This window comes from Anabrus simplex, chromosome 1 (assembly GCF_040414725.1).
Source record: "Anabrus simplex isolate iqAnaSimp1 chromosome 1, ASM4041472v1, whole genome shotgun sequence".
In the NCBI taxonomy this organism is placed as follows: domain Eukaryota; kingdom Metazoa; phylum Arthropoda; class Insecta; order Orthoptera; family Tettigoniidae; genus Anabrus; species Anabrus simplex.
In genome coordinates, this window is record NC_090265.1 from 918014855 (window position 1) to 918037386 (window position 22532).

At 40.9% G+C, this 22532-nt stretch overlaps 1 protein-coding gene across 1 annotated transcript in view; it reads right to left on the bottom strand.

Moving 5' to 3' along the window:
- Window positions 1-1159: 1159 nt before the first annotated feature.
- Window positions 1160-22532, bottom strand: part of LOC136874858 (CCR4-NOT transcription complex subunit 6-like) — a 215512-nt gene continuing 194139 nt past the window's right edge. The window contains exon 5 of the mRNA XM_067148544.2: window positions 1160-1259. Coding sequence (XP_067004645.1) covers window positions 1240-1259 — 20 coding nt within the window. The 3' untranslated portion in view covers window positions 1160-1239. The remainder of the gene's footprint in view (window positions 1260-22532) is intronic.

The following is a 22532-nucleotide window of genomic DNA, read 5'->3' on the forward strand; positions in this document are numbered from 1 at the left end:
CTTCAAGAAAACATTTTCTATTTCAAGGCATTAACCGAACATTTTGTCCATACATTCACTTCCTAACCTTCGGTTGCCTTAACGCCTGGAACTTATTTTGATGGAAGATTGACTAATTGTTGTCTGTTTAAGAAAAATGCCTGCTTTCAACAATTTATCCAGAGAGTCCGACAATAGTAGGATCCCGAGAAGTCTAATCAATATGGTCGCGGTGGTAAGACATCCCAGCCAATCTCGAGCAACTTCATCCAGGTGACCAGACATGTGAGGCGTTTCACTGTCTCTTTAGAATACGTCGCTCTTTCTGATCAGCAATTCTCGCCTATTCAATAATAATAATAATAATAATAATAATAATAATAATAATAATAATAATAATAATAATAATAATAATATTCAACACCTTGGCTGGATGAACTTCGAAAGGACCTCAAAAACGCAAACATATGTGCAACAGACATTTTAGAAAGAGACACCTTCAGACACAAAGTCAACAAGTGGGAAGTTACATCAGAGCAACCAAAGCAAAAACAGTGCAGACCGAAATGGTCGGAAGAACGTAAACAAGCCTTCTCAGAGAGAATGAAAGCCTATTGGAAGAACAAGAAGAACCCAAAGAAAGCTTGATTGAGTTGTTTGCTTAACGTCTTCCATTATTGGGAGAATACGCTAATAATAATAATAATAATAATAATAATAATAATAATAATAATAATAATAATAACAATAACAACTGTGTCCTAGAAAAGATAGTTAGAATATGGAACTCAGAACTCGAAAATCAATGCATAATCCCGATCTGTCTAGGGAGAAAATCAGGAGGGATTTTTTTTTTTGCTAGTGGCTTTACATCGCACCGACGCAGACAGGTCTTATGGCGATGATGGGATAGGAAACGTCTAGAAGTTGGAAGGAAACGACCGTGGCCTTAATTGAGGTACAGCCCCAACATTTGCCTGGTGTGAAAATGGAAAACTATCTTCACGGCTGCCGACAGTGGGATTAGAACCCACCATCTCCCAGATGCCCGATGCAAGCTCATAGCTGCGTGCCCCTAACCGCACGCCCAACTCGCCCGGTCAGGAGGGATTAAAGTCAACTGCTTGGCTTTCGCTGACGACTTTGCTACACTATCAGAAAGTCCAGAGGTCGCAACCATCCCGATTAACCCCTTGGAAAGAATCGCCAGCCAAACAGGACTGAGGATCTCTGCAGAAAAGACCAAATTCATGACGAACATCAAAGATGGACCAAAATTCCTGGAAACAGAGAAAGGACAGATAGAAAGGGTCTCAAGAAGTTCAAGTACATTGGTGATACCATATAGGAGAATGGACTAGAAAAAACTGCAGTGGAAGATCGGATCTCAAAAATGGAAAGAGCATACGGCTTGACAAAAAATATCTACAATAGGAAGTGCTTATCCTGGAATCCCAAAATTAAAACATTACAACACTGTGGTCAAAACAGAATGCCTGTATGCCAGTAAATGCCTCTCCATGAACTACACGCTGGAGAAGCTAGAGGTCCTGGAAAGAAGAATCCTCAGGAAAATTATGGAAGCTATCCAAACTGAAAGAGGATGGAAACTTCGTAGCAACAAAGTTTACCAGAAGGTGGAAAGAATCTCAGAGACAACGAAGAAAAGGAGACTGGCGTTTCTCAGACATCTGTACAGAATGAACGCAAACAGACTTACCACACAGATATTTGATTACTTCTGGAGAAAAAAGACCACTACAGCTTGGATTAAGAAAACGAAGAAGGATATGGAAAGGTTAAGCATCTCGGAAGTCCAGCTGTTAGAAAGGAATACGTTTAGGGACAGTGAATAATTTGGAAGGGGTTCAAGAAGACCGTAAGAGCCTGGACAAATGAACAACGGAAGCAGGCCAGCGAACGCATGAAGGAGTATTGGGCACAGAGAAAACTCCGCACGAAGAGAAAGAAATGAAGTTGTAACGTGATCCTTAGTGGTCCATTCGCTTGTAATAATAATAATAATAAAATAATAATAATAATAATAATAATAATAATAATAATAATAATAATAATAATAATAATAATCTTACGGTCTCAACTATCCTGTGCAGGCATTTCGATTTTACTCCATGTAGGCTGCCTATGTGTCAATTTTGTTTTGCTAGTTGCTTTACGTCGCACCGACACAGATAGGTCTTATAGCGACGATGGGACAGGGAAGAGCTAGGAGTGGGAAGGAATTGGCCGTGGCCTCAATTAAGGTACAGCTCCAGCATTTGCCTGGTGTGAAAATGGGAAACCACGGAAAACCATTTTCAGGGCTGCCGACAGTGGGGTTCGAACCTACTATCTCCCGAATACTGGATACTGGCCGCACTTAAGCGACTGCAGCTATCGAGCTCGGTATGTGTCAATTTAGACGGTTCGTTTTATTCTACCACATGGTAGAAAGACGGATCTCTATTGGGCGACCAATGGCCGAGTTTTAACTGATTTTGTCGGGATAACACCAAATGTTTCACCGACATCTTTTACAAGCCATCGTAATCCATGCAGTGCCCAGTGGACTATTTTTGTGCCCTTCAAAAACCCGACAATCGGGTTTGAACTCGCGACGCTGCGATACCGACGGACGCCGACACACTACCAATGACCCACAGAAGGAGCTTGGGAAGGCAGCTTACAGAAAAGAAAGGCTTGCATGTCTCAGTGTGTGCTTTGGGGATTACGCAGCCTGACTCTGATGCCTGCAGCAGCCTCAGCAATCGCCTAAGTTAGCGCAGGTCTCAAGCTCTATCTACAGTATATATCATCTTCCACATAGTAATCCACATCTTCTAAGCTGAAACCTCCGGCTTTGAATTTCGTGAAACTACCTGAGGAAGAGTGATTCACCAATATTACACTTTCCACACACTTCACACATTTCTCTAGCATTTCCTTTTATATTTCCTTTTATACAGAAGAAAAGCATCACATGCCGGAAAAGCAACATTGGCTCATATACATACCACCACGCAATAACTCATAGCTTTCACTCATCACAATCGAACTTTACCGAGAGGTGCAATAAAATGTCAACTTACAGGAGGTTACAATATATAATTTCTAAAAAACAAAAATCTACGCATGGAACATGCTCCCTACACGTGACACAGTCCACTCTGGACAACAGAGAGAGGTACAACAGACGAAGAGCATTAAAATAAGTTCAAAACATTTTCATATTTATCAAGACACTGAATACAGACTTTTAGCATATGCCTTCTTACACTTGTTCACCATTTTCATCAATTGTTAAGGAAAGTGTGATTTGACATAGTTTGACGATGTCCTTTTGAAAACAAAACGTGTCATTCTGTCGTTAATATTAATTTTTTAAAGGTATTTTAAGGTATATAAGGTAAGCTTGCTGTCTAAAATGATGTACAAAATCCTTCTAATTCATGCTAGATATAATCATCTATCCAGTGTGAGTGCTCACGTATACGAGTAAACATTTCTCACCCATAGCTGTATGCGATTAAAATTTGTTACTCTTAGGAATTTGTATGTCTGTGTGAGATGCATTTCGACATAACATTTCAACCTCCGCCTTATGTAACGGAAATTCAAGAAGCAAGTATGAGTCTTATAAAAAATTAGCCACCGATCAAACCACTGCCTGTTGTAACTGAAACCGCAATCTACTTAGGAGAATGTCATTGAAAAATTCAGCACACTAGGATCGAGATCGTTGACTTGACGGTAGTCTGGCTCTTTATTTCAATTTAAGAAAGGAATGTGAGCAAGAAGATCACGATAATAGCAAGAAAATTCGAGACTATTTTAGAGCAAAATACTTATAAGGGAACGTAAATGACTCGTTTATTGAACACGGTGTCCTATGTATGAATGTACTACCGTCGACAGATACATCGTAATACTGCAGCATTCTCGGAAAGATGGGTACTGAATTTGTGTTGATAAGGTTTGTTTAGCCATGAGAAACGGGATAGGCCTATGTATGGATGGAGGATAGTGAAAGTGGAAGATATAAAAAGAACTCCTGAATTACACGTTTATTTTATATAATATACTGTATGTGAGCTCAAGAATGCACTACAAAGAAATCTTTACATTCGAATCTCCATCACCTCACAAAATCAAGCTTAGAACTACACCCATACCGCGTAACCAACTCGCTCGGTGCTGAACTTATTTTTCGCAGCCAACTTAGTATACACGATTTGACAGAACTGAAGAAGAAACCGCATGTATCGTACGATGCGATGAGGGGTGCCGTACAAGAGTATACCGTACAAGTGAGGGGAGGGAATTAGCCCCAAGTTATTCCCTTTTCTCAAAATGCACTCTACCACTTGGCCATGACATTCGTCACTAATACTACCCGCTTTGCCCACGAGAATAACTCTTGCCTCTAAAACAGTTTACACTACCAGTATGCACCATTATTAGCCTATTAGCTATTACTAGTGATAACATTCTCCATCTTTATCGGCATTTGGTCAACACATTCCGAAAGACAAGTTATTGGTCATTAATGAAACAAAAAAAACCTGTCCATCCTGCCTTTCTGAATTTTCATTATAAAATCGTCACATCAGGCTAAAATACGAGATTTTCTTCTATTATGAGACAGCACTTGAAGTCCATACACTTGACCGAACCCCAAATCTATACCTGGGAGATAGTGTTTACGCCGGTAGCGTACGCAAGTGAGGAAAGGCGGCTGGAGAGTTGGGTACCAGATAATTTTAAACTGAAACATACAACAAAATATAAATATAATAATAATGTGGCCATGATCGTTAAGGCGTCCAGTGTCAGCCGTTTCAAGTCGCGTTGGTCGAAAGGATTTTCACCGGCAGAATGCTGGCTGGTAGGATAGGAGAGGTGGTGGTATAAAGTTTCTAATCACTAGATTGCATCCAAAAGTCTGGACCCATACGGAGTGAGGGCATATGATGCTGCTGATAGTGATTCATTCGTCGGGTGGAGACGTTAAACCTTGAGCAGACCCCTTGATGCTAAATGCCAGACAGGGTTTCACCCTGTCCTTTCCTGTTATACATCGCGTAATTAATTTCATTAATTCCTCTGATCAGGTTGCTACGAAGTTTCAGCTCACTTTATATCCGACCCCTTAGAGAAAAGGGACAAGGGTTGGACATATACAGTATAGATCACTTTGTAAGATCAAATATTTATGTCATTCGTGGTCCTGTCGATAAGTCTTATGGCGACAATGGGGTAGGAATCGGCTAGGAGGGAAAATGAAGCGACCGTGGCCTTACCTCAGGTACAGCTCCGACCATTTATGTCTTATACACTTATACCGTATCGGCTATGATAACAGAGATATTCATGAATTTGGATTTTTGTTGCTAAGTCCATACCAGCGCCGAGTCACGAGAAATTGTTTGAACAAAATTTCATAAAAACTGGTATGTAATGTCGGGAAATAAAGAACTGCAATCTACGCTATAATTTTATAAGATGCCCTAATATCACAGAGTCGGAAGAAAACTAAATGCGAAGGCCTACAATATAGAAAGGTCATAAAATTGATCAACAATAACATTACATTGACCATTGTTTGTTGTGGTATGATTTGTGTCTTCTGCTGCCACTCATCTCCGATATATGGGGTTACTGCTGCGTACCGTGTATGATAACCTTCCTGAATATTGGCGGGAAGTAGCTGGGGAGTTAGATCTCTCTCTCCTTTAGTATGCCATTCCTCTGGTTCATAAATTTGCTGATACTATTGGTACGTTACAATCTGGTTCATCATAGCATTCCAGCTATTCAATCCCTATTCTGAGGCGTTGATTGGAATGAGCAGTGTGCAAATTTAACGGAATAATGGCAGAGGAGTGTTCACGGCTGTCTGCAGCCTGGTCATTCCAACACTGGAACTTTGGACTGTTAGATCGGCACCGCAGTACTGTTTGTTATAAGCGAGAAAATGTACGGTTTTTCATTTGATCGAGTATTTTATATGATAACATTGCTTTTAATCGCTACATTCCTACCGACGTCATTGTAATGACCTATATTGATTTCAGTTGGGAAAACCACAAAGACAGTCTTTCTGAGAATTCCGTAGCGAAACACGGGTACATCAGCTAGTCTTCAATATGTAAGGTATCAGAAAAATAAAGAACTTCATACACAATGTACACATTTCAGGGTACTTAGAAGATTGATATGCAACAGGAAACACCGGGCTTATCGGGCAACTCAATATCAGAATGGATATATTTGGACGAACCGTAATAGGAAGACAACACGAAACAACCTCACGTCTCGTTTGTTTAGTACGCCTCTTCTGTAACGTCAGAACTTCCATCGTAATAGGAAAGAAACACGAAGCAACCTCACGTCTCGTTTGTTTAGTAAGCCTCTTCAGTAACGTCTGAACTTCCATAACAGCTCATGGCAGATCGTTGTGGATCCAACCAGCCTTCGGTAGATTCTAGCATGTCAATCCCCCCCCCTCTCCCCCCTCTTTCCCTACTGGATACAGAGAACCACACACAAACATATACACGACGTCCGTCTTCGGAAACAACACGTCTATAACGTTTGGTGGAATTTCATGACATTTTTGCACAAGCGATCATAGAGAAAGTTGTCGCATGACTATGGCCATTTACTTCAAAAGATATCTACACAGGTATTTACAAAATATGTAGCTCGATAGCTTAAACATGATATGGGTCTGATTGTTTCTTGCTCAATCACACCAAAACTGCTGGACTAAAGGACTGAAAATTGCGGGTGGGTATATCTGGGAACAAGCCCATCTTTATTTTGCTACATTCAATCGTTTCCAAATGGCAACCATTTATGCAGTTATGTACTAAACTTGCGAATGTTTTGACTGTTAAAAACGAATATAATGGGTAAACATATAGTCCTATCACAAAATAACCCTCTCTCCTGTACATAGAATTCGATTTCCTCAAGAACGTCATATGAATTATTTTCTTTGTTTCTCTAATTGGTTTTCCAGTTAACTGTGTTTTTACTAGTTATAGAGTGAATCACACAAACTGTAGGGAACATGCATAATTTTCAAAAATATTTTTGAAAAGTACGCCAATGAAATAGTACGTAAACGTACCACATTGTGGTAAGTTGCCTTGTTTTCTACCATTAAAAAAATATTTAAAAGTGCCTTTCCGCAAGGCGAGTGAAACGGCCTCTGACGTAAGCGGTGCGCTGTGACGTCACGATCCAGTGCCGCATGCAGCTCTACCAGCCACTGTGCATCAGCCGTTACTAAAAGCCGATTGTTTATTATTCGTGATCGCGAATGACTTCAAAATGACAGAAGAAAGGTTCAAAACAGCACAGTCAGACAATCTACCATGTGCAGATGTCATCATTCTTGAAAAATAGTGACTTTTGTGGCCGCAAAAAAAATCGCGGATAAAAAGCAAGTTTGTAAGTGGCATCTTTTATATACCTGCAATGTACTGTAACTCATAGTGTTAGGATAACAACGAACCTGGATAGAAACCACATCACTTTCAACATTTCCTTCTAGACCGATTCCCATATTAAAGAAAAACATGACATTTTCGGGCTTTCAGCATTAGTAAAGTAAGAAATCGGATTTCAGCACTAACATAAACATATAGGCAGCATTATAGGACTAGTCCGCTTCTGTGGTGTAGTGGTTAATGTGATTAGCTGCCACCCCGGAGGACCGGTTTCGATTCCCGGTTCTGCCATGAAAGTTGAAAACAAATAGTACGAGGGCTGGAACGGGGTCTACTCAGCCTCGGGAGGTCAACTGAGTAGAGGGATTTCGAATCCCACCTCAGCCATACTCGAAGTGGTTTTTCGTATTTTCCCACTTCTCCTCCAGGCACCTAAGGCCACGGCCGTTTCCTTGCCTCTTCCTTGTCTAGGTCTATAATCTATCATTCCCGAAAAAATATATATTTATGGTTGGGGCAACTGGCCTACCCACTTCTGGGGCCCATGAAAGAGAAACATTAAATATCTTGATGGAGGGAAAAAGTTAAACATGATAAAGATAAATATGACTTCATCTAGTTTTCACAAGTCGGGCTGAGTGGTTCAGACGGTTGAGGTGCTGGCCTTCTGACCCCAACTTGGCAGGTTCCATCCTAGTTCAGTCCGGTGGTAGTTGAAGGTGCTAAAATACGACAGCCTCGTGTCAGTAGATTTACTGGCACGTAAAAGAACTCCTGCGGGACTAAATTCCGGGACCACGGCGTCTCCGAAAACCGTAAAAGTAGTTAGTGGGACGTAAAGCAAATATTATTATTATTATTATTATTATTATTATTATTATTATTATTATTATTAATCATGTGTATATTTCATATTTTTTTGCTAGGGGCTTTACGTCGCACCGACACAGATAGGTCTTATGGCGACGATGGGATAGGAAAGGCCTAGGAGTTGGAAGGAAGCGGCCGTGGCCTTCATTAAGGTACAGCCCCAGCATTTGCCTGGTGTGAAAATGGGAAACCACGGAAAACCATCTTCAGGGCTGCCGATAGTGGGATTCGAACCTACTATCTCCCGGATGCAAGCTCACAGCCGCGCGCCTCTACGCGCACGGCCAACTCGCCCGGTATTTCATATATTTGAGAAACAAATTTGTGGGTTCAAGAGTTGTAGTTTAGTTACATTGCCGCTCGCCTCCTGCGCTCATTGCTGCGGAATCGAACCGCAGCACGTCAGCCTCGTGTCGGTAGATTTACTGGCACATAAAAGAACTCCTGCAGGACTAAATTCCTGCACATCGGCGTCTCTGAAAACCGTAGAAGTAGTTAGCGGGGCGTGAAGCCAATAACATTAATTACATTTGGCTTTTAACAAGCTGAGCATATAACGCAAGAAAGTGTCTTGGTGACATTTTAGTCGTTCAATACAGGAATGTCTTTGGGTGCTGTGACTTTTACTTTTTTTTTGCTTTACGTCGCACCGTCACAGATAGGTCTTATGGCGACGATGGGGCAGGAAAGGCCTAGGAATGGGAAGGAACTGGCCGTGGCCTTAATGTACAGCCCCAGCATTTGCCTGGTGTGAAAATGGGAAACCACGGAAAACCATCTTCAGGGCTGCCGACAGTGGGGATCGAACCCACTATCTCCCGGATGCGAGCTCACAGCTGCGCGCTCCTAACCGCACGGCCAATTCTCCCGGTATTTTTACCCTTCGGTTTATTGACTTGGCTTGTATAACCTAAAACTTAGGCCAAGTTGGATAATATTTTAAACACCAACATCACTATTTTCACCTGTGTGTAATTATGTTATTTATTCCATTAATATTATGATAATTATTATAATTGAGCATTGTTAACTTATAAGACCCCAACATACAAACATTGGTTTTGTGTAGAGATATACATTTATTAAAATCACGTTGTTTTCTTTCATGATGCGCACGCCTATTTTTTGTTATATTATAGAGTATTTAGCTATAGCCTAAATTTCTTTACAAATGTAAGCTCTTCAATAAAGACATAAATAACTGTCGCATGCCAATATAAATTGGTATAATTAGAGCTGTCAATATCGTTCATAACCCCTTTGGTTTATTACCTTGATATGGATCACCCAAAACATAGGTTAGGTTTGGAGAATACTTTAATAATCAGCATTAATTAATGCACTGTTTATTACTTTCATATTCCAAGATGTAATTGAAGCATTTAATTAAAGCATCATGCATTAAAAATTAAAGTTTTACCACTAGAACAGCTGACATGGAAAAGTGATTGAAAATTCAAACAAATTCAACTTAACGTTAAAATGATCTTCTAAAAAATAAACTGTAGACTTTTCCTATATATCACCAGCATTTTTCCGGTTCACCAAAATCGATTTCTCTTACCGTCTTTGAAACATTTATAAACAATTTGTTTGGGATGGTATGCGATCTGCTATTGCACATCGGAACTATACACCATTTATTTTTCTGCCTCACTGTCTGCGCAAGATTCATTTTAAGTCTAAAATATACCACTCAGATTATTATCCAATGTATAGACCTCGAATTTAACTATACCAGACACTAACATAAAGTAGAAATACGCGAAGTGTAACCTGTTTCTCACAGCACACTATGTGTTATTTCGTCTGGTAATTCAGTCAACCGTGTTTAAGAACCTTGAGTCAACCTGTACGACGACGTCAGACCAATAAGATCGCGTACTTGCGTCACGTGACATTTTCGTACTTTAATTTAGATTTTTATCATGTTTGGAGTTATCATTGGTACATTCTGTTCACATTTTTGAATTCTGCATGGAATTTTGAATCATATTAGCATATTTTTAATCAAAACCCCGGATCATGCATGTTCCCTGGAACAGGCATATCTAAGATTCTGGTATGAGAAATATGGAAGAAATTATGTAATTATCCAGCGAGTGGCTGCGCGGTTTGAATCACGTAGCTGACAGCTTGCATTCGGGAGATAGTGGTTTCGAACCACACTGTCGGCAGCCCATTTTCACACTGGGTAAATGCTGGAGCTGCACCTGAAGTAAGGCCACGGTCGCTTCATTTCCCCTCCTAGCCCTTTCCTATCCCGTTGTCGCCATAAGACCTACCTGCGTCGGTACGATGTAAAGCAAATTGTGGTTTTATTTTGGAAGTAATGCACGAGTAAGCAATATGCAAGCAGGCAGCTCTTTGTCTGAGGGTACACACGCGCCAGGCACGTCTCGTCACGTCAAGTCGCGTCGCAACCATTACACAGCACACATAACAAAGACAGCAGCCGCGCTTTTTTAAGCTTTGCAAAGTGATTGCGTGATCAGAAGTTTAAATAATCTCCTTGTTAACTATCATACCTCGAGGTCATAATGGAAACAATAGTGGAAGGAACTCTGCTGTTGAGAAGGTCGGTCTGTTACACTTCATTTACCAGCAAGAGAAAGCGGGAACACTACGCTCTATATACCACAAACAGCACACGATCTAGCGCATATACAAGAGTGTGCAAACAGTCGTGCGATAGATGAACCTTCCTAAATTATTTCCTACAACAGCGGAAGTGACAGGCCTACAGGAGAGCAATTTAAAAGGATCATTTATATATATTTGTTGAGACTTAGGCAATGTTTTTCAGCAACGCCATAGAAATATTCTTAAGTTTTTCAATCTGTCGAACACAAGATACAAATGTATATAACATTATTACCCACAGTAACAAGAAAAACGAGTTTATTAATAATAGAATGGTATGTTTCGTTTTAGAAGAACATCCATAGCTTCTTTCAAATCACTCATTTATACGCATACAATATGTACAAGATTGTTTACGTTGTGTCAACTTGTCACTCCGGTTATGAATGAGCGATAATATAAATGAGTGAAAAAAATAGTCTGACTGTTAAAGTCCTGCACCCCCCACCTTAATTACTGTGAAAACGTGAACTTAAAAACATTCAGATGACTGTTTCACTAAATCATATTATTATCTCCCACTGATAATCAGTGACAAGCTTACACAACGTAAACAATCTTGTACATACACACACAGGCAAATACGTTATTTGAAAAATATTGAGGCTAGAGACTGAATTAAGTCATGCTATTACAAATAAACGGCTTTTTCAACATACTGTGTGTACTAGTAATTTCTAAAATTGCATCTTGTATTCGACACAATGAAAAACTTACAGGTTATTTTAATTACATTCTTCTACACAGAAAGGCAAGAAACAACCAGAAACGGCTTGAATTGTACTGAAACAACATAAATGTATACTTTTTTTTTTTTTGCTAGGGGGCTTTACGTCGCACCGACACAGATAGGTCTTATGGCGACGATGGGATAGGAAAGGCCTAGGAGTTGGAAGGAAGCGGCCGTGGCCTTAATTAAGGTACAGCCCCAGCATTTGCCTGGTGTGAAAATGGGAAACCACGGAAAACCATTTTCAGGGCTGCCGATAGTGAGATTCGAACCTACTATCTCCCGGATGCAAGCTCACAGCCGCGCGCCTCTACGCGCACGGCCAACTCGCCCGGTGTATACTTATTAGAATCCCCGTTAATGAAACTGGTTTGTATCTTTTTCCAGCTCATCTCGTCATTGCAGCCTTGGTCTACAAACGGGTCGAGTTTTCTCTGGTATTCCTTCCACCACAGCTCTAGGTATTACCCCCTCTGGCATCCTCGCCACATGGCCGGTCCTCTGGATTCATTCGCTTCTCAAGATGTTTGTGATTCGATCACAGTACATAGATCTTCGTTTGCCCTCTGTCTGCGAAAGGCCCGAGGATTCTTCGCATCATTTCCCTTTCGAAGTTATGTGTTGTGAACCATGCTCCAGGTCCTTGAATTTATCCACAAGAAGTCTTGGAATCTATATATGGGTCAAATTTATTTATTTATCGTATGGCTTTTAGTGCCGGGCGTGTTCGAGGGCATGTTCAACTCCCCTGCTGCAGGGCTTTCTATATGACGCCCATAGGCGCGACATGATGATGATAATGGGGTAGGGAGAGGATGAAACCCGGTGTCGGCACGTAGCTTACTCCTGTCGAGTAACACCAAGGGGTCTGCTCAAAGCTTCACCTCCCTACCCGACGGACGAATCGCCATCAACAGCGCCATATGCCCTCACTTCATATGAACAATGCCGAGAGCTTTGGGATTGAATACAGGCTGTTCTTTTTTTTTACCATTTGTTTTACGTCGCACCGACACAGATAGGTCTTATGGCGACGATGGGATAGGAAAGGCCAAGGAGTTGGGAGGAAGCGGCCGTGGCCTAAATTAAGGTTCAGCCCCAGCATTTGCCTCGTGTGAAAATGGGAAACCACGGAAAACCATCTTCAGGGCTGCCAACAGTGGGATTCGAACCCACTATCTCCCGAATGCAAGCTCACAGCAGCGCGCCCCTAACCGCACGGCTAACTCGCCCGGTAATGGAGAATGGAATGGATTTGTTAGAATACCTAAAATAGCGCTGTGCGGATAAAATGAACGAAATTCCTCTTTTGAGACTTACCAAGAACAAAAATCAGAAAATTCAGAAATGAGAGTGACTTCGTGTGACTTATGACCAGAGTGGAAACATCTCATAGGGCACTGTGCAAATGCCAAGGACTGAAAACATGACAAAGTGTTTTGCTTGTAAACCCACGAATATAATTAACTGCTGAGCCTGTCGTTGAAGGGTTGGATTTTATAGAATTGCAGAAACTACCAGAGATGAGTGGTAGCCGAAGAGAAAGAACACATATCGATGAACAACAGTCGGTGTAATGGTAATGTTGGTCAGTTTTATGGTCTTAGACATTGCAGGCCACCACATTTTCTTCCTGCTCGGCGATATTAGGGCATTCGAGGTCAAGGGACTCTTTCATTTCCACCTCTCTTCATGACTCACTTTTCTCGCACTATTATCTACAAGTTTTCTTCTCATTTCGACAGTTATCTTACTTATCTTCCTGACAAATACAGGCTGTTGACCATGCGGTTTTACATTATCAAATTAATCACGGCAACAATGATCATTGCCATTTATCTCGTTAGCATAACGACTGTAATATATTTCCATGTCAACGATTTTCGGCGTTAGACTTTGCACCAAACATCTGAATTCGTGAACATCTTTGTTAACACGGAGTGCGCGGTAAAAATGCACGGAAAATACGCGATAGGAAATTGTATTTTCTATAATTTTTGTAATGTATAGGTAGGTGGAACAAATAATTCCGCACATAATTGGAAGTTTGCGAAAAATGTAACTTGAAAGCTTTTCAGTCCGTCGTACATATACATTCAATATAAAGAATTCAATATACTCGTAATTCAATATAACGAATAAAAATACAGACTATTCCTTGTTTAATAGTGTGGTTTTTTTTCAGGTATAGCGTCGACCCTGGAAAATATGGCTTCCTTCTTTAAAAAAAGCATATAATAATCGCGAATATCTCCGCGGTTATGATTATTTGTTAGATACAAGTTCAAATATAACATAAAATATCGGAAATTATTCCTCACACAACTTTAATAATATACAGTTTTTAGATACAAGCAATATTAATGGAGATACAAGACATTTCCTGTTTTCGCCCCATTAATAATACGGATATCCCTTAACTTAAATATCGGGGTTCAAGAAATTCTGTCAAGCCATTTCCCTGTGGTGTTCAAACAAACAAACAAACAAACAAACAAACAAACAAACAAACAAACAAACAAACAAACAGAGACTGAACTAAACAGAATTCACTTTTGAATTTTGCGTCACTAATACGAGAATTTAAAAAACGAATTATGACGTAAATATATGAAGTGTATGGAACAAAATGTAATTGTATTTATATGCTCTGCTCCTTGGCTGAATAGTCAGCGTAGTAATCTTTGGTTCAGAGGGCCCCGGCTTCGATTTCCGGTCGGGCCGGGGCCGGGGATTTTACCGGCATTTCGTTAATTCCTTTAGCCTGGGGACTGCCTGTAGCAAGAATGCGAACCAGGAGCTTTCAACACGGAAGCGTGCAATGGCAACTATGGATCCCCTACCTAAGCCTGGCATTACTTACACTTACTCGTGCCAGTCTCCTAGCTTTCATCTTTCCTATCAAACACCTCATATTAGTCAACCCCTGTTCTTTTCCACACGGACGGTATTGGATTTGCAGGGCCCAGGCAGTCCATCTGCATACCCTTCGTGACCCTTCCTTTTCTTGTGCCGACACCTTCATTCTTAGAAAGGTCAGATCTCTTCCTCTTTTCCTTATGACTAGTGTGAAGAGAGGATGGTTGTCCAGCTGCACTTCCTCTTAAAATAATGACTACCATCAACACGACATACTGTACAATACCTCTACGTTACATGGTACATGCGCTCATTAGTTTTAATGGCCTCTTTTCATTAAGAATTCCCGGCTCCATGGCTAAATGGTTAGCGTGCTAGCCTGTGGTCACAGGGTCTCGGGTTCGATTCCTTGCAGGGTCTGGAATTTTAACCATCGTTGGTTAATTTCGCTGGTACAAGGGATGGGTGTATGTGTCGTCTTCATAATTTCATCCTCATCACGACGCGCAGGTCGCCTACGGGTGTCAAATCAAAAGATCTGCACTTGGCGAGCCGAACATGTCTTCGGACTCTCCCGGCACTAAAAGCCATACGCCATTTCATTTTATTGCGATTAACATTTGTTAAATTGGAACAGATGATGTTGATGCTTGTTGTTTAAAGGGGCTTAACATCTAAGGTCATCGGCCCTAAACTGGAATAAGATTAAAGGTAATTTTCTAACGTCGCTATAATAGGACATATTCATTATAGACATGATACTGTATAGGCTTTTGGGCTAATGCTGTGCCAAGAAAATAAGGTGAAATTCATCACGTTTCGCAGAGAACTGTGCTCAGCGGCATCAGAAGAACATCTCGACTGTCCACGAGAAAGGCTTAAGGTTTAAGAAGCCTTTCTTGTGGACAGTCGAGATTTTCTTGAAATGAATACTGTAGGGAATACCACAACTTGTCTTTCTTTTGTCTTCAAGCACGACTTTCATAAATAACTGTAAGCGTATGAAAATGAATCCATATTATAGAAAACATGCAAGCTTGTAGTTTTCCGTTACTGTTGATATCGTGATTACAGCCACGGCATCGCCAGTTTTACATGGGATCTGAACGATGGGGACATGACTTTTCATTATAAATGTCTAACATGCATCGGCCGAGATTCGAACCGAGGCCACCTTGGTAAGAAGCCAGCAGCCCTTGATTAGCTGTACTTTAGGTAAATACTCTTACACTAACTTAAAATTAAAAAACTAACCCCATGGCACTACAGCCAATGAAGGCCCTTGGCCTACCAAGCGACCGCTGCACAGCCTGAAGGCCTGTAGATTGCAAGGTGTCGTGTGGTCAGCACGACGAATCCTCTCTGCCGATATTCTTGGCTTTCTAGACAGGAACTTCAACTGAAAACGCAAAATAAGTCCGTCTACTAACAATAGCAATCTTCAAAGAAATGAAGACGGGAGTAACTTAATCCATTATGCCAAATATATAACACTGACAAATGCTTATACATAAATGTCAAAACCTGAGTGACGGTAAAATATGCAATTAATAGTTGAAAGTCACCGTCCACTATAACAGAATGCCGTGAGGTAAGTGAGCGAAGGTGAGGTTTCGATCCAGGCTAACAACTTAAAGTGACATCTTCTATTCATATAGATAAGTAATCGTATCAACCTCATGACAGCAGATGATCATTCTTGAAGTTGGGCGACGGATTTCCCCCAAATATTATGCCCGAAGTATGACATACCTGTTCAAATTCTTCAGCTTCAAAAAATACGGTAACAACAACTCATACGGAAAAACTTTATTTTACAGGCAGATATAAGGATACACAGTAGTAGGACACGGATAGGAACTACTATTCAATATAACTACCATTCTTGACTAAGCACTCGTTATAACAGTAGGCCAATACCAAGGCATCGACGCCACCTTGGAAGAAGAAATCTGAGTCCAGTCCCAGAAGGCACATCACGACGGCATGCTGAACGCATACCTACCAACTTTACAAAACCAAAACCCAGGGAAAATCACGAGAAATCAAACTGGTCAAAACTGCTTATTCTACATGACTTGCGCAATACAGGAGTACTATGGCATATTATAACACTTATTGTCTCCAACCCGACTGCTGCTATACAAGGCTAAATATATATATTCCCTTACAGGAAGTATATGAGTGAGATGATCGGTCGCTGATAATCCTTCCGAAAACTCATGCTCCACACGTGTGAATCAGTCAAACACTTAGATGCCATAACTTAGAAAATGCATAGATTAATACATTCCATCACGCGCCCAAGCGATTATGCGAAGACCAATGCTATTTTTATCAAGTATTAAATTAAAATTCGCCAGAATTGTCTCCAACTGGCTCCTAAAATCTCTAGAAAAGTCACTAGTCGCTATCTTTTAAATTCTGAAACTAAATTACTAAAAAAGACTCCAAATCTAGCGGCTAGTCTCTAGAATCGACTAAAACACTAGACTGATGTGAACGAGCACGAACACAGCCAAGACCATCTACAACAGAATCAACATGGCCGACGCATCGGTTGAATGTAAACAAGCCCGTGATATATAACCATAACCTTGTGATTATTGTATTGAATTGTTAAGTGAAATGGAATGGCGTATGCCAACGATTTGGGTGTTAAAGTGGTTTATACGAAAATGCATATGCCACCAGAGAACTTCAAATCAATTCTCCTGTTGATTATTTGAAGTGAAATAGGTGTAGTATAGCAGTTTGGTGAATCATTATCAGGACCATTGTTATGAGATAGTTGACATTTCTGACAAGGTTGTGTTTCTAATAAATTTCTTGAACGAGGTAGGCTGTTATATTTATAAGCGTGCCGTATGGTAATAGAAAGGTCATTCAAATAAAATATATTTCTAAAACAAGTATTGGTTTGTAGGAAGAAAAATTACGGTCTAGAATAAGTTACCCAGTGTGCCCCCTACTAAATCTACATCAATTCGATAAATTTCCAACTTCTTTGAAATCATTTAAGAAAGGATTAGGTAAACGATTGATACGTAATTTGCCACTTGGACGACAGCCCTAAATTCAGATCACTGGTGATTGATTCATTTATTGATTGACTGAATTGAAACTGCCACACTTTGAAACGCATCAGATATTCCCCCAGGACTGTTATTTTAGAATGCAATCCTATATTACCTATTTCTAGTTGCTTTACGTCGCACTGACACAGATAGGTCTTAAGGCGACGATAGGACAGGGAAGGGCAAGGAGTGGGAAGGAAGCGGCCGTGGCCTTAAATTAAGGTACAGCCCCAGCATTTGCGTGGTGTGAAAATGGGAAACCACGGAAAACTATCTTCAGGGCTACCGACAGAGAAGTTCGAACCCACTATCTCCTGAATGCAAGCTGACAGCTACGTGACCCAAAACACACAGCCACTTTATCGGTTATAAATTTATTTTTAAGTCCTCTAAATTCACTTCTGTGAAAGTGGCCGTAAATTACAGATCTATTAGACAGGGTGTCTCCAAGGTTTGGCGTAAGACAAAGTAGATCACAGCCTTTCTGCGGTTTGCTACGCTAACTGGGACGAGGTCTCGCAACCATACTGAAAATGGAAACGTAACTCTAGAATCATGGGACAAACTGTGCGAGTCTGCAGGTGAAGAAACGAAGCATCCAGTAAACATTTCGAGCGAATCGTGGTTGGCTAACCTGTCCTTGGAACGCTCTACAAAGAGTGGCCGCGCAACGCACGCACATTAGTGTCATGCTTCAGGTCACTCAAGACGGTTACTGTCGCTCAATTTAAAACGCACACCGCCATTCACGGATGGGAGACCTTATATCACTAAAGTCGCTTTTTGTGTGCGACAAAATGTTAACACCAAAGCATTTCGTTAAACTTTTCACGAACTTTAATATCCAAAGAACAGTGCTATGAATAACTGAGTGACGTAAAACCAGTTGGAGCTCATGTTTTACTTCCAGCCAACCTACCGATCACACTCTATAGAATGCAAAAAAACACCCAATTCACTTACGATTAGTTAATATTTTGTTTCATAAAACATGAATTCGTTACTGAACAATGGCCAAGAATTTCCAGCATTAAATCTCGTAGTGGGAGAGAAGAGCGCAAACTAGTACTTCTTATCTGTTCAGTAGTCCATTATTTTGTATAACGCATATACACTTAGTGTAAATGTATGGACACCAATGCTTGGCAAAGGCGTTATGTATCTGCTCGTTTGATTTTGACGGGAACGAGGATGGGCAGCAACAACGATACCAATACTGAATACTGCGCCCAGAAATCTTCCATTTATCGTTAATACGTAATATACATCCTGGTTGCGTAAACCCCAGCTTGCATATCCACATGAAGTTTCGAAAAAAAAAAAAAAAAAAAAAAAAAAATCTGCTGCGAAACTTTTAAAAGATTAAAATGCAATATGTCGTCAGACGTAGCAGTGAAGAAAATGGAATGGATTTACATTGGTTCATTTATGCGTAAGAAACAATAGCTAAAACAACCAGTAGAACATACACCTAGACAGAAGAAAACCGTTCTGAAACAGGCAACGAAACATTTGGTAAATATACTATAAGCCTATCACTAGAGAGCGATGATGATGCTAAGTATTATGAGGTTTCCTCCTTATTTCTTGTTGGTGACAAAGCAGCACAATATATGCTATACAGTATCTAACCTAGAGCGAATCCCCGCACATTTTCCTTTAATAACACGGGTGTGAGAATGTGGAGGACGAGGAGGAGGAGGATGGCACAGCCCCTTCCAGTAGCTACTTGTGCAAGCTTAACATTAAGGCTTGGATTCGACCTCGTGTTTAACCTCACAGGGTGCTAACCTGACGAACCCTTGAACTTAAGAGCAGGAAGCGCACTCTACTTCAGCCAGGGTTGAAATGAGCTTGTACGGCTAGGGTTAGCCAAGGAGTTGAACTCGACTGTGGGAGGTTAGCCAAGAAGTCGACCGAAGTTACAAGTTGTGAGCACCTGACGAAGCACTCCAGAGTTAGCCCCGTGAGAGAAATTTATAGCATTCAACTTGTCCAATAGCCCTTGCACCAGCTTCCCAGAGTTTGTCCTATAAGACCAATAGGCCCTAAGTTACAAGTTCTAAGCCCCAAAGGTAGCTCTCCATAGTCCCATACGAGTAATGTATAATGACTGGGCACCTTGTGGCGGTTAAGTGAAGCCTGGGATCGAATCGAAACATGTAAGGTTAAGCTTGCACCTTCTGCGGCTAGCGCGGGCAACTTAGGTCTGTCAGGTTAGCACCCTGTGAGGTTAAGCCTGAGGTCGAATCCAAGCCTTAAGGTTAAGCGTGCACAAGTAGCCAACCACTCACTTTTCAAATCGCCCTCCGGGTGACGTCAAATTACATGGCGTCGCATAACTTTTAAATCTCCCGCGCAGTGACGTCACACGGCCAACAGCCAATCAGCGCTTTGTATGGAGTAGGCAGAGCCCACCTATTAGTCTACTTCCCAAGATTTCCTCAATGTGTCATGTACAACAAAAATACCAGTCACCTGCAACATTTCTGGTCAACTGTGTAGATGACATGCTTCCTAATTGAAGTCGCAAAGTGGCCTTTCGCCAGGAGTGCACAATTCTCAGGGTATCTCGGGGTCAAAATCTGCAGGTAACGTTCATCCACAGCCAATGAGCTAGAAATAAGTCTACACATGTGACTAGCGTGTCTGCTACAGCGCTCTGAATGGCGCCCAGGCGAAAATGCAGCGCCATATAATGAGCGTCCTCGAGACAGTTTCGTCCGCTGATAGTGCGTTACTTTACATAGATTAGATCGCGAAACTGCATAAATTACGCCTTCTATGTGCACATCATACAACTGAAAATGTTTGTATTATAAGCCTATTTCAAACAGGTCTTTAAGTAAAGGACACATTTTTTTAATGATTAGCAGAGTTATGTTGCCTGTGTTTGTAACAGAATTCAGCGTGCGTACCGACTCGGGGCTGACGTATTTCAGCATCTTCAAATACCAGTGGATTGAACCAGGATCGAACCTGCCAACGCGGGCTTAGAAAGCCAGCGCCTTAACCGCCTGAGCAACCCAGCCCGACCTAACAAAATTAGAACACTTGAACTGAACAGATACATGACAAAATAATAAATGTTATTCTTTTAACGTCCCACTAACTACTTTTGACGGTTACAGAGACCCCGGGGTGCCGAAATTTTGTCCCGCCGGAGTTCTTTCACGTGCCAGTAAATCTACCGATAAGGGGTTGACGTATCTCAGCACCTTCAAATCCCACCGGACAGAGCCAGGATCGAACCTACCAAGTTGGGATCAGAGTGCCAGCGCCTCAAAAGTCTGAGCCACTCAGCAAGGCTACATTACAAAATACCTGCTTAATATTTCGAACATGACTAGGCTGCGTTAACAAAATATAGATTATATTTCAAAAATAACTTTTACAAGAACAACTAAAATTCACATCTTGCAACTCTGTTATTATGAGTTTAACAGAACTCTTATTTCTTGCATCTGTCCATTTCTTTTTCAATAATTTTAATTTAACTTGCAATTCATTTTGGAAGATAAATACAAATGCACGAACGCTCTTTTCTTCTGCTGAATATTCTGCTCGGAATCACTTTCCGATTTTTATGCACCCATGATGTTTTTAGACTAGTCATCTGTGTTAAAACCACATGCAAGAACGAAGAAAGATATGTGGCTACTCAGAAATGTCTGATCGGAACAGAAAGCTCACAAACACAACAGTCGAACATCAACATTTAATCGGACATATGGAATCTGCTATCGATTATCGAGTTTCATTTCTATATTATAGTTCAGTTATTCTGCACATAATTTAAAAACGCAGAAAAAAATTACGCGAGGCATCCTGTTAAAAATATAAATCTAAAATACGAGAGAATCTTGGAATACGGGAGATCGGGTAACACTACCTGAAATCTGAGCGACCCGAGTTCTCAAATAACGTGACGCACATCTTGTTCTTCGTATTTCCTCCGCTCGCTCATCAATATAATATGTAACTTGACTGACTGCTATCTTTATATCCCACATTCTCACGAAGACAATGTCGAGATAACTTACACCCAAGATAGCCCAGTAAACCATTTAAATTTTAGTCCACGAGAAAAAAAAAGAGGGAATAATTATCAATGATATTGAATTTATGTGAAGCCTCCCTAAACTCCGGCAGCGCGCCGGCCTCTCACCGCTGGATTCCGTGGTTCAAATCCCGGTCACTCCATGTGAGATTTGTGCTGATCAAAGCGGGAGTGGCACAGATGTTTCTCTCGGTACTCCGGTTTTCCCTTTCATCTTTCATTCCGGCAACACTTCTCATTACCATTTCATTTCATCTGTCAGTCACTAATCATTGTCACAGAGGAGTGCGACAGGCTTCGACAGTCGGCACAATGCCTGACCAGGTCGAAGGACTGGAAATAAACTGTGGATTGTTCATTGAGAGGTGCTCCAATTTAATTTTTTTTTTAATTCGCTTTACGTCGCACTGACAAAGATAGGTCTTATGGCAACGTTGGGATAGGAAAGGGCTAGAAGTGGGAAGGAAGCGATCATGCCCTTAATGAAGGTACTTGGTGTGAAAATGGGGAACCACGAAAAACCATCTTCAGGACTGCCGACAGTGGGGTTCGAACCCACAATCTCCCGAATGCAAGCTCACAGTTGTGCGACTCTAACCGCACGGCCAACTCACACGGTCCATCAAATTACTTCATGGCGTAGTTTTTGTAATATAATAATAATAATAATAATAATAATAATAATAATAATAATAATAATAATAATAATAATAATAATAATAATAATAACTGTACCTTCCTGTAAAACCGCGCGCCTTCTATAAGGCCATCTATGTAATTGAACTTGAACTAATGTTATTTAAGATGCTTGGATTTTTCAACCACTAGATGTCTGTATCATCGGTTTTGTTGAACTC